This window comes from Rattus norvegicus, chromosome 14 (genome assembly GCF_036323735.1).
Source record: "Rattus norvegicus strain BN/NHsdMcwi chromosome 14, GRCr8, whole genome shotgun sequence".
NCBI classification, from domain to species: Eukaryota; Metazoa; Chordata; class Mammalia; order Rodentia; family Muridae; genus Rattus; species Rattus norvegicus.
The window spans coordinates 84,003,026-84,016,718 of record NC_086032.1 but is presented as its reverse complement, the minus strand read 5'-3'; the positions used below and the strand labels follow the sequence as shown (position 1 = coordinate 84,016,718).

The window sequence follows — 13,693 nt, the reverse complement described above, 5'->3', positions numbered from 1 at the left end:
TCTGCTTGTCCATGTCCCTGGTCTCAGTCTCTCACTACAACAAGGGCATCATCTGTTCTTTTTTTTTGTTTTGTAATATTTACTTATTTATTTTATGTATAAGTACACTATAACTGTCTTCAGACACACCAGAAGAGGGTATCAGATCTTATTACAGATGGTTGTGAGCCACCATGTGGTTGCTGGGATTTGAACTCAGGACCTCGGGAAGAGCAGTGAGTGCTCTTAACCGCTGAGCCATCTCTCCAGCCCGGGCATCATCTGTTCTACATGACATCCCAGCACCCGCATCACTGACCACAGAGAGAAGGAAGGCTGAGGAAGGAATATCTGGATGTGCTGACGTGGGCTTCTCTGGCAGCGTCCTCATCAGTAGGAACTAGGCTGAGAGGTACCAAGATGCTTTGTGTGATGAGCAGGTACCAACCTCCATCTCTCGGCCACCCTTACAACCCGCATCCAGAAAGTCTTCATGCTGCCATGGTCCCCCTGATCCTGACTGCCCAAGGAGCGACAAACAGGCCATTTGGTCACACGACATTTTAATTAGCCGGTGTCTTTGGAAAATATCAAGAACCACAGGCGGCCAAAGCAAAACTCAGATACCCAGGAGTCAGGGCAGGGCTTGGGGGCTGACAGGTAGAGAGGGAAGTCTGTCAGCGGTGGCTGAAGAATCCCTGAGGGTGGTTATATTTAAACGGCTTCATCCTACTTGGACCCCTAGAGAAACAAGAGGGAGAGCAGTTAATAGCATGCCTTCTGGGCTGATAAAATAAATTACAGTTCACTCACCAGAGAATGCCATGTAGCGGTCACTGGGGGAAAGTTAGAGCTGCATAGTTCAGACACAGGGCACAGTGAGAAGGTGAGAAACCAGACCACACTGGTGAAGGAGTGACACCATCTTTGTAAAAGTGTCTCTATGTGCTTACGAATGTGAACCTGGAGGATCCCTTAATCAGACATTTTGGGGTCAGGGCCCAAACATGCTCTAGACCATTGCTTATAATGTTATCAACAAACACTTTATGTCTACAGTTGCAAAAGAACAAGACTGTGCACTGCATGGCCAGGAAGCAACGGAACCCAACCAGAGCGCCAACACCAAAGCCTGTTTGTTCCAGGAAGGCCCAGTCATGGCCAAGCAGGCCAAGATCTATCTTCAAAGTTCCTCCTGTGAAGATTTCAGCAGTAACTCTGGGTCCTCAGGTAAAATCTTTACAGAGGGACATGTTCCACACAGCTCCATAAAGACGAACATCTGTAAGAAGGGCTCCTTCCTTGTCCATCTCTGTCCATGACTGACATCCAACAAGCAGTAATGGGGCTCGCTGGGACTCGGTCTAAGGGAGTATGTGTGCAGGACAGTTTTTTCCCAACACAGGTCAGAGTCAAATAGGAAGAAGCGAGTGGAATGTGCAAGCCACGCAGAGCAAGCCGTCAGCAGCATTCCCCCATGGCCTCTGCTTCCGGAAGGACTAACTGTAAACTGGAGTGAGCCCTTTCATCCATGATGTCTTATCACAATAGAAAAAGAACTAAGACACATGTGAGCGGGCAGCAGAGAATAGAAAAACTAAAAGAGAAAGTTTTACTCTTCTCCAGTGGCTGAGGGTACTAAAACCTTCTTCTCCAGCCTGTACTGTGCTGACACTTCTCACACATACAGTATGTGCTGCTTGGAGGTGAAATACAGAGGCTCCTCATCTCCGAGGTGGAAGCTGGAACTGGAACTGAGACCATTCATGGCATTATAAGCCTCCAAACAGCAGAGGCTGCACCCAGTCAGAGTGGTGAAGTCTCAGTCCAAGCTCCAGCTAAGGTCACCAGCTCATAGCAGGACCCTGCACTCAGCCTCTTGATGACCCAAACCCCAGCAGTCAGCTGGACTCCCGGCCAAGAACCTTGTAAGCCACCCATCAGTTACGATGTTCAGTCCTGCCACAGCAGGGATACAGCTCAACACGTGAGGAAATGAGTCTTCCAGAAACCATTCGAGAGAAAGCAAGCACAAGCTGTGTGGGGCTCCCATCCTGCAAATGCTGGAGTAGCGGGAGAGGTGGCAAGAGCTGAGACTTCACGCAGATCACTGCAGAGAGCAAGACTCAGGCTGGCATTTGGCGGTCAGCTCTGCCTCCTGTAGCCACTTGGGACATTTCTAGTTATTATTAAATGCCACCATGAGCCAGGGCGGCAGAGGTGCCAGACAAGAGGGACAGTGCTAGGACACCTCCCTGTACGTTACAACTGACTTCGCAAGAATAAGACGGAGAGCAAGGTGAGGAACTTTTGGTCTTGTTTATTCTGTAGCTAAGGCTAGCCTTGAACTGATGGCAATCCTCCTGCTTCCAACTTCCAAGTGCTAAGATTACAGGCGTCAGTCGTGACACCGGGCCTGACAGATTATAAAAATAATCCAAACAAAGCTCCTCTTTACCTGCTTTGTCCACAACAGAAGGAGACTAAGAAATATTCTCTAGGGTTTTGAAAGCAAGCAAGCAAACAAACAAACACATGAGGGGACAGGAAAGAAACTCTAATGGAAAACTAGTCTGAGGTACTGCGAGTCCACACATGTTGCCAAGAGCATACTCTGAGCCCTGAACTTGAAGCAGCAATGGTCTGGGAGCTGTACACAGATTATCTGAGGCAGTCTGAGCTCCATAGAAGGTATCACTCCCCCACTTCAGCCCCAGGACCAGGGCTCAGTGCTGGCTGAAACGGAGTTGAGCTGCCTGCCTTCTAGAAGAGCTGTTTTTGTTTTCCCCTGTGCTGTCTGATTGCCCGCTGTATTGAGTCTCACCACGGGACTCAGATGCTGCAAACTCACCAGGGACAGTGGGGATGCACCACCACCCAAAGTGCTCGCTTGGATGCCAAAAGTAAACAGACCCTGCAGTTTCCCACAGAAACAAAGCTCAGTCAAAGCTTTGTAGCACGGCTCAGTACAGTTTCCTTGGCTGCTTACTCCAGGGGGTGACCAAGAACAGGTGAGCCAGGCTGCGGTAGCAAGGAAGTCTCAGGAAGGGGAAGACAAGGTTTTCCTGGAACTCTGGCAGCAGAGTTTTCTGCTACAAAGACAGATGCTCTATGTGCCCGGCCCTGTCCAATGAGACCTAGTCTTCTAGAGGCTGAGATCTCTGTCCATGTCCTCATGAGAAGTCACCTCCTCATGAGAAGTCACCTCTACTCACCTAAAGAGCCGCAGGCACATCTTCTCCTGGGGAAATTCCTTGGGGCCCTCTACACTGTCATCATGGCTCTCGGTCTCCAGGTAGACATCCAGCAGCACACACAGCCTCTGCAGCTGGTTGGTCAAGAGCTGGTGACTGGGCCGAGGGCCGCAGAGCTCCCGATAGCACACATTGACTTCACTCTCCATAGCCTGTGGGGGTGGGAAGCCAGCACCTCAGCAACTGATCCTCGGTATGGCTGAGCACATGGTCACACCTTCACCTCATGGCTGACCTGATGGCACATGAGCTACGGCTGCTGCCTGCACAGGAGCTGTACCCAGAGCTGTGCCACAGCCTCACCCAGAGATCCTGTTTCCTCAAGACAATGGGGTCCTGATTACCACCCACTGTCCCACCCCAGATACCAGCAAGGAACACGGGTATATAGAGGAAGACGTGCTCTGGGCCACAGGCTACGAAGACCCACCACGAGGCATGGCCCTGGGCAGCAGCTACAGCGCCCTCACTGAATCTGAGTCTGCTATGGTGCTTCTGCGTCTGCTTACCATCAGAGGCCAAGGTGACTCGACTTCAAGACAAGTTTTGGTTTTATTTTAGAGGTAAGGTCTCACTGTGTAGCCTTGGCTGGCCTGGAACTTACTGTGCAGACCAAGCTGGTCTGTTCTGCCTCCCCAGTGCTGCCACCGCACCTTGCTGAAGGGAGTGTAGGAACCCTGAGTGGATATGTGTTGTTGGCATGAACTAGCCTATCTAGGACTCTCGCCTCAGACCCACAAGAGTACAGCAAAGCCTACCCCTGCCCGACATGAGGCTAGGAGGAATGCCCGAGCCTTTTCTTCTGATCTGTGTGTAGATGTTGATGGTGTATACAGAAAATGTCCACCACAGCTTTCTCTTTCTGAGATTTACAGCCAGGAGACGGTTCCCTATAGTCCGCTCCTGCTGAGGTTGGCTAAACCCACCTTCTTGATCTGTCTCTGTACCACAACCCTGCTTCTCTATTCAACCTTACCTAACAAACATGCTGGGCTTGGGGATGGCCTAAGGTCTCTCCAGCAGTCAGACCACCGGATCCAGCTGTCTGTGTGTCTGTCTGCTCCTCACTGTGTGGCCACCCATCAGGTGCTGGAGTGGTTGGTGCACAGACATTTTGCTAGTTAACAGTGCTAAACGGGAAACACTGTGGGCCTCAGGAAATTAAGCGGCGAGCATGTTCTGTAGATCCTGGTACATCCCTGTCCTGAGACTGACACACTGCCCACCTCTCTAGGGCTCCCTGTTCTCCTGCCACCCATGTGGGCCTTACCCGAATGTTGTCATCGTTGCTGTTGGTTTTCTCCCCTTTCCAGTTTAGACAGAGTCGGAAAACAGGTGGGATGGAGGAGTAGCCAGGGTTCAGTACCACAGCAGCCTGAAGCTTAGCTGAGAAGGGAGAGGCAAAAAAAATCGTGATTACCCAGCCTTCCGTGGTGGTCTCCACATGTCCCAGAGTCAACACAAATGCCTCCTCTAAGTGAAGTGCTGCTGAGTGCTGACACTGACGGTCTTAGAATGGGAGCCGGGCTGCCAGGTCCTCAGGGTAAGGTACAGCGACTCTGGTTCCTCCAAAGACCCTGTTCTACCTGATGGTGTTTGTCAATGGACTAAACCTGCTACCTGGAGAAGTGTCATAATTAAAAAAAAAAAATTGTGTGCATGTGTGTGTATGCCTTGTTTGGTGGTTTGCCTCCATGTATCTTGGCACCGACATGTATGCTGCACCTTCAGGGGCCAGAACAGGGCATTGGATCCCTGGGACTGAAGTTACAGTTGTGAGCTGCCATGTGGGTGCTGGACATTGACCTCAGGTCCTCTGGATGAGCAGCTCCTAACCACTGAGCCATCTCTCCAGCTCCTCTCGTCTCTCTGTCTCTCTCTCTCTGTCTCTCCCCAACTCCTTTTCTTCCTTCCTTCTTATCTTTCTTTAAAAAAAAAAAAAAAAAAAAAGAATCTGTTGTTGCTGTTAAGGGAGTCCCATGTAGCCCAAGGTAGCCTCAGATTCAATACATAATGAAGGGCAACCTTGAACTCCTTATCCTCCTGCTCTAACTCCCACAGTGGACTAGTGGCAAACGGTCCCAGCTTCTCACGTCACATCGGTCAAAGGGAGGCTCTGACAGAAATGTCTCCCAGTGAGTAGCTGCAAAAGTACAAGACTGAGTTCAACTGGAACTGCTGGGCAGCGGATGTGCATGCACAATCAGAGAATAAGCTCTCACATATGAAGTTTCCCTCTGCTGACAGACAGCCTTTGACCCCTTCTTCCCAGGGGTGCCGGGATTAGACACACTCCACTCCATTCCACACGCTGACGTGGCTTCTGGGAACCAAGTTCAGGTCATCAGGATTATGCAGTAAGAGCTCCGACCCACCGGGCCCTCTCCCTAGCTCCCAGATCTTTGGACTAGTGCTTCTGATTTGGCTCCTGTGCATTACCCAGAGATTTATACAAGAAGTTGGCTCCCTGTGCTGCTGCCAGGTTGAACCTGGAGAAGTCAGCTCTAGTGAGAGGTAGTTGGGTTCTGGATGAGAGGGAATTGCCTTCTGAAAGGATTAAGTCTTCTTGCGAGACTCTGCTTAGTGTCCAGAGCACTGTTATAGAACAGCCTTGGCTCCTAACTCCCTCGGCTTCCTTTTCACCTGTGCCACCGTCTCCACGTCGCTGTACTGTCACCTGCCATGAGGCCCCTGGGACTTCTAGCCTTCAAATAGTAAAGCTAAACTAGGCTACACATGGTGGCTCGTGTGTGCAATCCCAGTGCTCTGGAGGCTAAGAAAAAAAGATCAGAGTTCAAGGCCAGCCTGAGCTGATCTCAAAGACAAAATTAAAACAGTGTGGCAGTGCGTGCCTTCCATCCCAGAGGTAGATGGATCTCTGTGAGTTCTAGGCCAGCTAGAGTTACATGAGACTCTGTCTCAACAAACAAACACTCACACACACATGCGCACGTACGTACACACACACACACACACACACACACACACACACACACACACACACACACACACACACACAAAGCCAGTAGGACTGCTCAGTAGGTAAAGGTGTCCTCTCCTCATGACTGGAGTTTGATCCCAGGAACCCACAAGGTTGAAGGAAAGAAGTGACTCCCTCAAGCTGTCCTCTGATAACTGGTGCACGTGTGTGCGTGCACGTGTGTGTCTTACACCTGAATGCACACACATACATTAAATAAATTTAATAAAAATCGTAACAAGCAAACCCACACACTCATGAGCTAAATAAGCCCTTCTTTATTATGCTTCCAGCTTTGGGAAATTAATTTTGTTTAGCTTATCTTTTGTGGTACTGGGGAATAAATCTAAGGTCTCGGGTATGCTAGGCAAGTGTTCTACCCCTAAACTATATCCCCAGTTCACAAATTTTCTTACATCACTCAGCCTACTGACAACTGAAGGATCACACCATCTTCCTCAGCCCAGTGATCACAGCTGAGGTGGGATAGGACAACAGCCTAGCGCCTGAGCATGGTTAGTGGCCTCTGGGTAGGTCCTGGCAGATGTCAGAAGAGGAGGGAACCACAGGGTTCCAGACTCCACAGGGACTGTGTAGAAGGAGGGAAGGGGTGTGGTGTGCAACCCCATAAGAGCAACAATACCAACCAACCAGAGCTTCCAGGGACTAAACCACCATCCCATGGCTCCAGCTGCATATGTAGCAGAGGATGGCCTTGTTGGGCACTAATAGGAGAAGCCCTTGGTCCTGCCAAGGCTGGACCCCCCAATGTAGGAGAGTGTCAGGGCAGGGAGGCAGGAAGGGGTAGATGGGTGGGGGAAACATCCTCATAGAAGAAGGGGAATGGGGGATGGGATGGGGGGTTTATGGATGGGAAACTGGGAAAGGGGATAACATTTGAAATGTAAATGAAAAAGTATCCAATTAAAAAAAAAAAAAAAAAAAAGGCAGGGTTTGTTATCCAAACTTTACAATCCAAGAAACAGTCCTGCCCTTCTGTTAGTCAGAAAAAGAAGTAAACAGAAAGCAAAGGTGAGAGCAAACTTTGACTCGGCCAGACTTTCCTCAGCTAGTGAAACTGGCTGTCACTAGTGTGTGTAAACCCCCATAGAGGATTCTAGGACCTTTCTGCTTCTTTTGGGCAACTTCCAGGCATGTGTGGTACTTCAGAGCCATCGCCTACCTGTTCCCCTTTCGATAAGCGCCAGGTAGTAGAGGTTGGTGTCCCCAGCCAGGCCGGCCTCTACAATGTCCTTAGTGAAGTGCAGCTCCTAGAACAGTAACCAGTATGAGCTGCTGCTCCTTCAAAGCCTCTGCACTGATGGCAGGGCTTGGGGACAGGGACTGATGGGTGACATGCTCACAGGACTCTAATTCTACCTACCATGTAATCTTCATGGGCCATTATCATCCACTTTACCAGTCGGGAAACAACCTTGGCAGGGAAGAGGTACTGGCACTCGCTGGTGACTGGCACAATGCCATGTTCTAAAAGAGAGCAAGGCAGCAGACATTACAGGTAGAAATCAGAGGCCACAGTTGGGCAACTGGCACCTGCCTGTGGCTCGATGGAGGGCTCAGGTGGCCTTGCCACTTGTCCAGTACACCTGATGCTCAAGCAGTTCCTGCTCATACACGACAGGAACAGAGGCATTCACCTGCTGTCCCTTCACACAGGGACCCAGCACCTGCCTTCATGGTGCTCTATCCTTAATGCAGACAATGCGTAGCAAAACATAGCCCTGAGGCCACAACCAGCACCAGTGCCTTGCGGCACCAACTGCTAATTAGATCAAATAGCTGAGAGCGCTGCCTTCTCTCAGCTGACCTTGACTGGAAAACCAACTGCAGTGTTCTGTGTCAGTTCCCTGCTGGTGTTTCAACAAATATGCCAACACAGGGACGCTATCTGATGACAATCATCCAACCGTGACAATGGCAATGCTGAGTGGGGAGCACGGCCTGAGGGAGGGATGCGTGATGCCGCACTGGACATCAGGGTCCACAGGGAACCAAGGAAGTGGCCTGGACCAGGGAAGGGGGTTCCTGTATCCAGGTGGGTCCTGGACAACCAGTGCCTAGCTTGACAGTGATTCTTCTCATTCACTAATTTAATTTTACTTTATTCTTTGGATTTTTGAGACAGGGTTTCTCTGTGTAACCCTAGATATCCTGGAACTTGCTCTATAGACCAGGTTGGCCTCAAACTCACAGAGGTCTGCCTGCCTCTGCCTCCTGAGTGCTGGGACTAAAGGCCTGCGCCACCAACACCCAGCAGATAGTAATTCTTTAATACCAAAAAAGATCTGACTCCCTCCAAAACCTTACCCCTACCCTACAAATGTCTTGTAAATACCAACAAGTTTTAACTGAATTCACTAAGAAGCTACTTGGCCACTACTGAGGTCAGTGGTTCATCATAGTCACCTGGGAGCTTAGAAGACAATCCAGGGGCTCCGCTGTACTTGGAAGCGCTTGCTCAGTGGGTCTTAGGGGAAGGATGGCGGGGTGACCCTGCGTACCCACAACCTGCATGTGAGCTCAGTGAACACAGGTCCCATTGTTCCTCCTCTCAGGCTGTATGGGGCACCAGCATGAATTAGACTCTCATTAAACACTGCCAAGTGCATACGGATCTGTGATGCAGGCACCTAGGACGCGCTGCCTTGATGAACCTGTGAACCTGTGCCAATGGCTTTGGTGTCCTCTGGGAGGGCTGACACAGAACCAATGAGTCCGCAGGGAGCCCAGACCTCGTCTGAATGGGCCTGAGGCTTTCCCCACTGCCTAACATCTCCCGCTCAGTAAGGCCAGAACACAGGTCTCTCTGATCTGTAATCAGGATTTACAAGTTCTGAGGAAAAAGGTGTGGTCTCTGCTCATATGTTGACAGAGTCCTGTCAGGCCCTAGTCCCTGCCCCAGCTTACCCAGAGATGCGAACTGTTTGTGGAGAGCCAGGCGGGACTGTACCCTAGTCTTGAGCAGTTTCATGGTGGTCTCCATGTGGCTAGCGCTCTGTGAGTGGTCAGCCATCACCGTGTGCTAATAGTGAATGACAATGAAGGACACAAGTGAGAGCTCCCTGTCCTGCCACCAGGGACTGCCACCACCCCCAGGACCAGCCAGACTGCACAGCCATGTCCTAAGGCAGGTGCTATTTGGGAATGGCTGCTTGCCCACTATAGCAGGTAAAATGCTAAGTCCTGGCAAAAACACAAGATACCAGGGTTCCATGAATCTGTGACCAGCTTCTGAGAAAAGGCAGGCGTCTGCCCTAGGACTCTGCCCATCCTCACTTGTAGCATCCCCAAGGGCAGCAAATGCTGGCTGTGCCATTCTGGGCAAGACCAAGAGAGCTTTGGTTTAGATGGCACAAAGCTCCTAGGGAAGCCAAGTCATTCCAACGCTTGGAGACTGGGTGGGGTATTTTAGTGCCCTGAGCACTCAATGGAGGTCAGATCATAGCCTCAAAGGAAGACATCCTGCTAGATCAGAACCCTAAGAAGCTATCAGAGGCCTTCTCTAATATGTCCAGGAAGAGGAGAGGTAGAGCCCTTCAGCCAAGGAGGCAGGGTCAGAATACACACCTGGGGCTGCTCTTTGGGGAAGTGGAGGCCACCCAGCTTCTGTACCCACAAGTAGGGGTGACCTAACTCAAGTACATAGTCTCTCAAAGTCAGGATGCTGGAAAACACAAGACAAGACAGAATAAAATAATTGTATGAGTTGGGAATGCAGCTCAGGAGCCACATGCTCACACAAGGCCGGACGCTCATCTCGACTGCTGCATGACCCAGGACACAGTCCTTCTGCATCCCATGAGATCAACCCCTGGGATTTATCTCCATCATTCACTTCATTTTGCCTTGGAACCTTTGTGTCATAAGGCAGCTCTCAAGAAGGCAGGCAGCGCGCCGACCTCTTCACTGCACTACCCACTGCAAAACGGTTTTTAAATCTCAAGCAATCGGGGTTGGGGATTTAGCTCAGTGGTAGCAAAGCCCTGGGTTCGGTCCCCAGCTCCGAAAAAAAAGGAAGAAAAAAAAAAAAAAAAAAAAAAAAAAACTCAAGCAATCAAGAACTCAAATGCAGACATTGTTTTTGTGTTAGTTTGTACTTTTTTCTGAACCTTTGCTGAATTTATGCCTGTGCCTTAAGTTTTTGTTTCGTCAGGGACATCTTTTTCTTCCTTCATGCAGCATCCTATTGGCTTTGGAACCCTGTGTCCCTTTTCTTCCAGGATCATCACGGCGTGGAGGGAGTTGTGTAGGTTACTCTGGCCACGAGGGCTGTAAGGTCATCTGCACGTCTTACGCACTTTGTTCAGTGACGAGCATCTACACCCTAACTGGGATAGGGAGCACTGCTCTGCATTTGTTCAGTGACAAGCATCTACACCCTAACTGGCATAGGGAGCACTGCTCTGCATCTATACCCTAACTGGCATAGGGAGCACTGCTCTGCATTTGTTCAGTGATGAGCATCTACACCCTAACTGGCATAGGGAGCACTACTCTGCATCTACACCCTAACTGGCATAGGGAGCACTGCTCTGCATCTATACCCTAACTGGCATAGGGAGCACTGCTCTGCATCTACACCCTAACTAACTGGCATAGGGAGCACTGCTCTGCATTTGTTCAGTGACAAGCATCTACACCCTAACTGGCATAGGGAGCACTGCTCTGCACGTTTAAGCATTCTTCTCACTCTTTGGCCTAGGTACACCTACTGACTCCATGTTATACAGCCCAATGGCACCCTTGGCTTATTTAAAGTGACATCTTTCAGACACTTTCCAGATATGTATACCCTTGATGGCCTGGGCAGTCTCACAGGTCTTCATAAAGTGAACATGAAGATTTAAACTTCTTGATTTGCATGATTTTGTAGGGCTTCTGGGTCAAGAGATTAGTGATCCATTTTCACAGTCACCACAGGCCACTTCCAGACATTTATTATAGATACTGGGTATTTTGGTTTGGTGGTTGTTTGGTTGGGTTTTGGGGGTGCTAGGCATCTACCCCACCACAGTACCACAGAGCCACATCCCTAACACTCGTACCCTACACTTCCCAATCTTCCATCTTCCCATGACATCCCTTTGCCTTCTACATAAGAACGGGAAGATGTCCCCTCCAGCCCCAAGGTCCTCTGGGTGGCCTCTGGCCCTAATAGGTCTCCAGCTTGGCCTGGACCTCCAGACACAGCCACAGACTCGGGAAAAGTTGAAGCCCTGTTTACTCACCCAACTTTATCAAACTGATACTGATTGGCTGGATTTGGAGTTTTCTTTCCATGATCTCCAGGATACAAGCAGCTCAAGACCGAGTCAGGAGACAGTAAGTCGCTGCGGAAGCAAAGACCACAGTGAAAATGCTGGCCAACATGGAGCCTCAGAGTGGACCTGGGCATTGGAGAGTGGCAATGCACCACTCAGTCCTCAGGATGTCAACCACCATCTTTTTCTTGTTGTTGAGTTTTTTGTTTTTGGTTTTTTTGGGGGGGGAGGGGGAAGTGAAGGGGGAATAAGATTTCTCTGTGTAGCCTTGGCTGTTCTGAAACTCACTCTAGGCTGGCCTTATAGATAAACTCAGAGCTCTGCCTGCCTTTGCCTCTGTGTGCTGGGATCAAAGGCCCCAACACACTTGTGTCTACCGCCATTGTTCACTGAATGCTTCCTGTGAGTCCAATCATTTGTGTGCTTCAAGCCAGTGGACTCTTCACAAACCTCGTGAACAGAAAGGATTATCAACCCAGTTCTCAAGGCTTTAAAAGACAGGACACTGAAGCTCAAATCACACTCTGTGATCAGGAAGAACATTTTTTCTTTATTTTGTGCGCATGCATGCCCTGTGGCACAGAGGGCAGTTTTCAGGAGTCACTTCTTGTCCGCATCCTACTGAGGAAGGGCTCTCTGTCTCTGCCTGGTATGATACACTCCAGGCAGTCCGGGCTGAGGGGTAAGTCAGAGCTGTGTTTTTCAGGAGCTCTAAGAACTGCACTCAGGTCACTGAGCTAGGTACCAAGTGCTTTTGTCTAAGAAGCCATCTCCCTGGCTCTTGAGAACGGGAGTCTTTAGTATTTTGTTTCGCTTTGCTGTTTTTAAAATGATCCCTTCCAGGATTATATTGCAGGCTGAGAACGTAACTGAGCTGGTAAAGTGCTTGCCACACAGCGTGATCCTGAGGTCAATGACCACCACTGGAATAAAACCTAGCACAGCAGTGCACACCTCGAGCTGATGAGGAGGGGGACCAGGCTTTCTGGCCACCAGTCTAGTGGAGTCTGTAGATGCCAGGTTCAGTGAGGCCTGCTTCAAAAGTAAGGTGGAGGGGCTGGGGATTTGGCTCAGTGGTAGAGCGCTTACCTAGGAAGCGCAAGGCCCTGGGTTCGGTCCCCAGCTCCGAAAAAAAAGAACCAAAAAAAAAAAAAAAAAAAAAAAAAGTAAGGTGGAGAGTGGCTGAGGGTGGCTAATGTCCTCTGGCCCCCACACACGTGTGTCTGCACATGCGCACAGACACACAGACACACAGACAAGATAACAGGCCCCTACACCTATATATGCACATGAACACACACGCAGATAAACTATCTGGTGGCCAGGCATTACTTTGGAGAAGGAAAGCCACATGAAATTATAAATAGAAATCCTGTCAGAAATAGTTAATAATTTTACATGAGCAATTAAATTTTTACAAGTGACCTGGACACTGAGCACAGGTCCTTGATGATGCAATTTCTCTACACTGTACATATGGAAAAACATACATCTGTAGGGTATGGTGGAGCAACTTGACAAATGGATTCAATGAGCAATGATTATAGACTTAGCATCTCTACCTCACTAAACTTACTTAGTCTTCCGGAACTAGAGTCTTACTATGTATCTTAGCCCGGAACTTTCTACACAGCCCAGCTAGAACTTGAACTCAAGAATTCAAGAAGCAGGAGGATCTCTGTGAACTGGAAGGTCTACATAGCAGGTTCCATGTCAGCCAAGACTATACAGTGACACTGCACGAGAGAGAGAGAGAGACAGACAGACAGACAACAGACAGACACTGACTGAGACCTAGAACTGCTCAGTGAAGGAAAAACTTGACTAACATGTGAAACTTAGACGAAACAAGTTCTAGGCTCCCTCTGCTGGGAACAGGGTTAACTGCACCCGCATGCCCAGGAAGCCCAAACTCCTAGGCTGCAGAAGCCTGAAGAGAGAGCAGACACTAAGTGCAGGCTCTAAAAGCCAGGAACTCCTCCTCCCATCTGGCAGAATGGAAAGCGCTAGGCAGAGCTCTGCTGCCTGAGGTACCACACCTGTGCCTTTCTGGGCCTCAGGGTTCCCTCTGCAGCGGACAGCAGGGCCGGGTGCTAGGAGAGGGCAGTAATCCTCTCAGTGCGGCAGGCTAGGTCACCCCAGTCCTTTCAGTCCTCTGCTCTTCCATTCCGGACCGCAGAACAAGACTACCAACGTCA

General features: G+C 49.8%; 1 protein-coding gene across 5 annotated transcripts in view; it reads right to left on the bottom strand.

Moving 5' to 3' along the window:
• Window positions 1–525: 525 nt before the first annotated feature.
• Thoc5 (THO complex subunit 5) overlaps window positions 526–13,693 on the bottom strand; it is a 33,892-nt gene continuing 20,724 nt past the window's right edge. For all 5 annotated transcript variants that reach the window (XM_039092214.2, XM_039092215.2, NM_001401407.1 and 2 more), the window contains 8 exons: window positions 11,463–11,564; window positions 9,802–9,898; window positions 9,142–9,256; window positions 7,598–7,701; window positions 7,397–7,484; window positions 4,504–4,619; window positions 3,195–3,385; window positions 526–720 (listed from right to left, as the gene is read on the bottom strand). In XM_039092214.2, coding sequence (XP_038948142.1) covers window positions 657–720; window positions 3,195–3,385; window positions 4,504–4,619; window positions 7,397–7,484; window positions 7,598–7,701; window positions 9,142–9,256; window positions 9,802–9,898; window positions 11,463–11,564 — 877 coding nt within the window. In that variant the 3' untranslated portion in view covers window positions 526–656. The remainder of the gene's footprint in view (window positions 721–3,194; window positions 3,386–4,503; window positions 4,620–7,396; window positions 7,485–7,597; window positions 7,702–9,141; window positions 9,257–9,801; window positions 9,899–11,462; window positions 11,565–13,693) is intronic.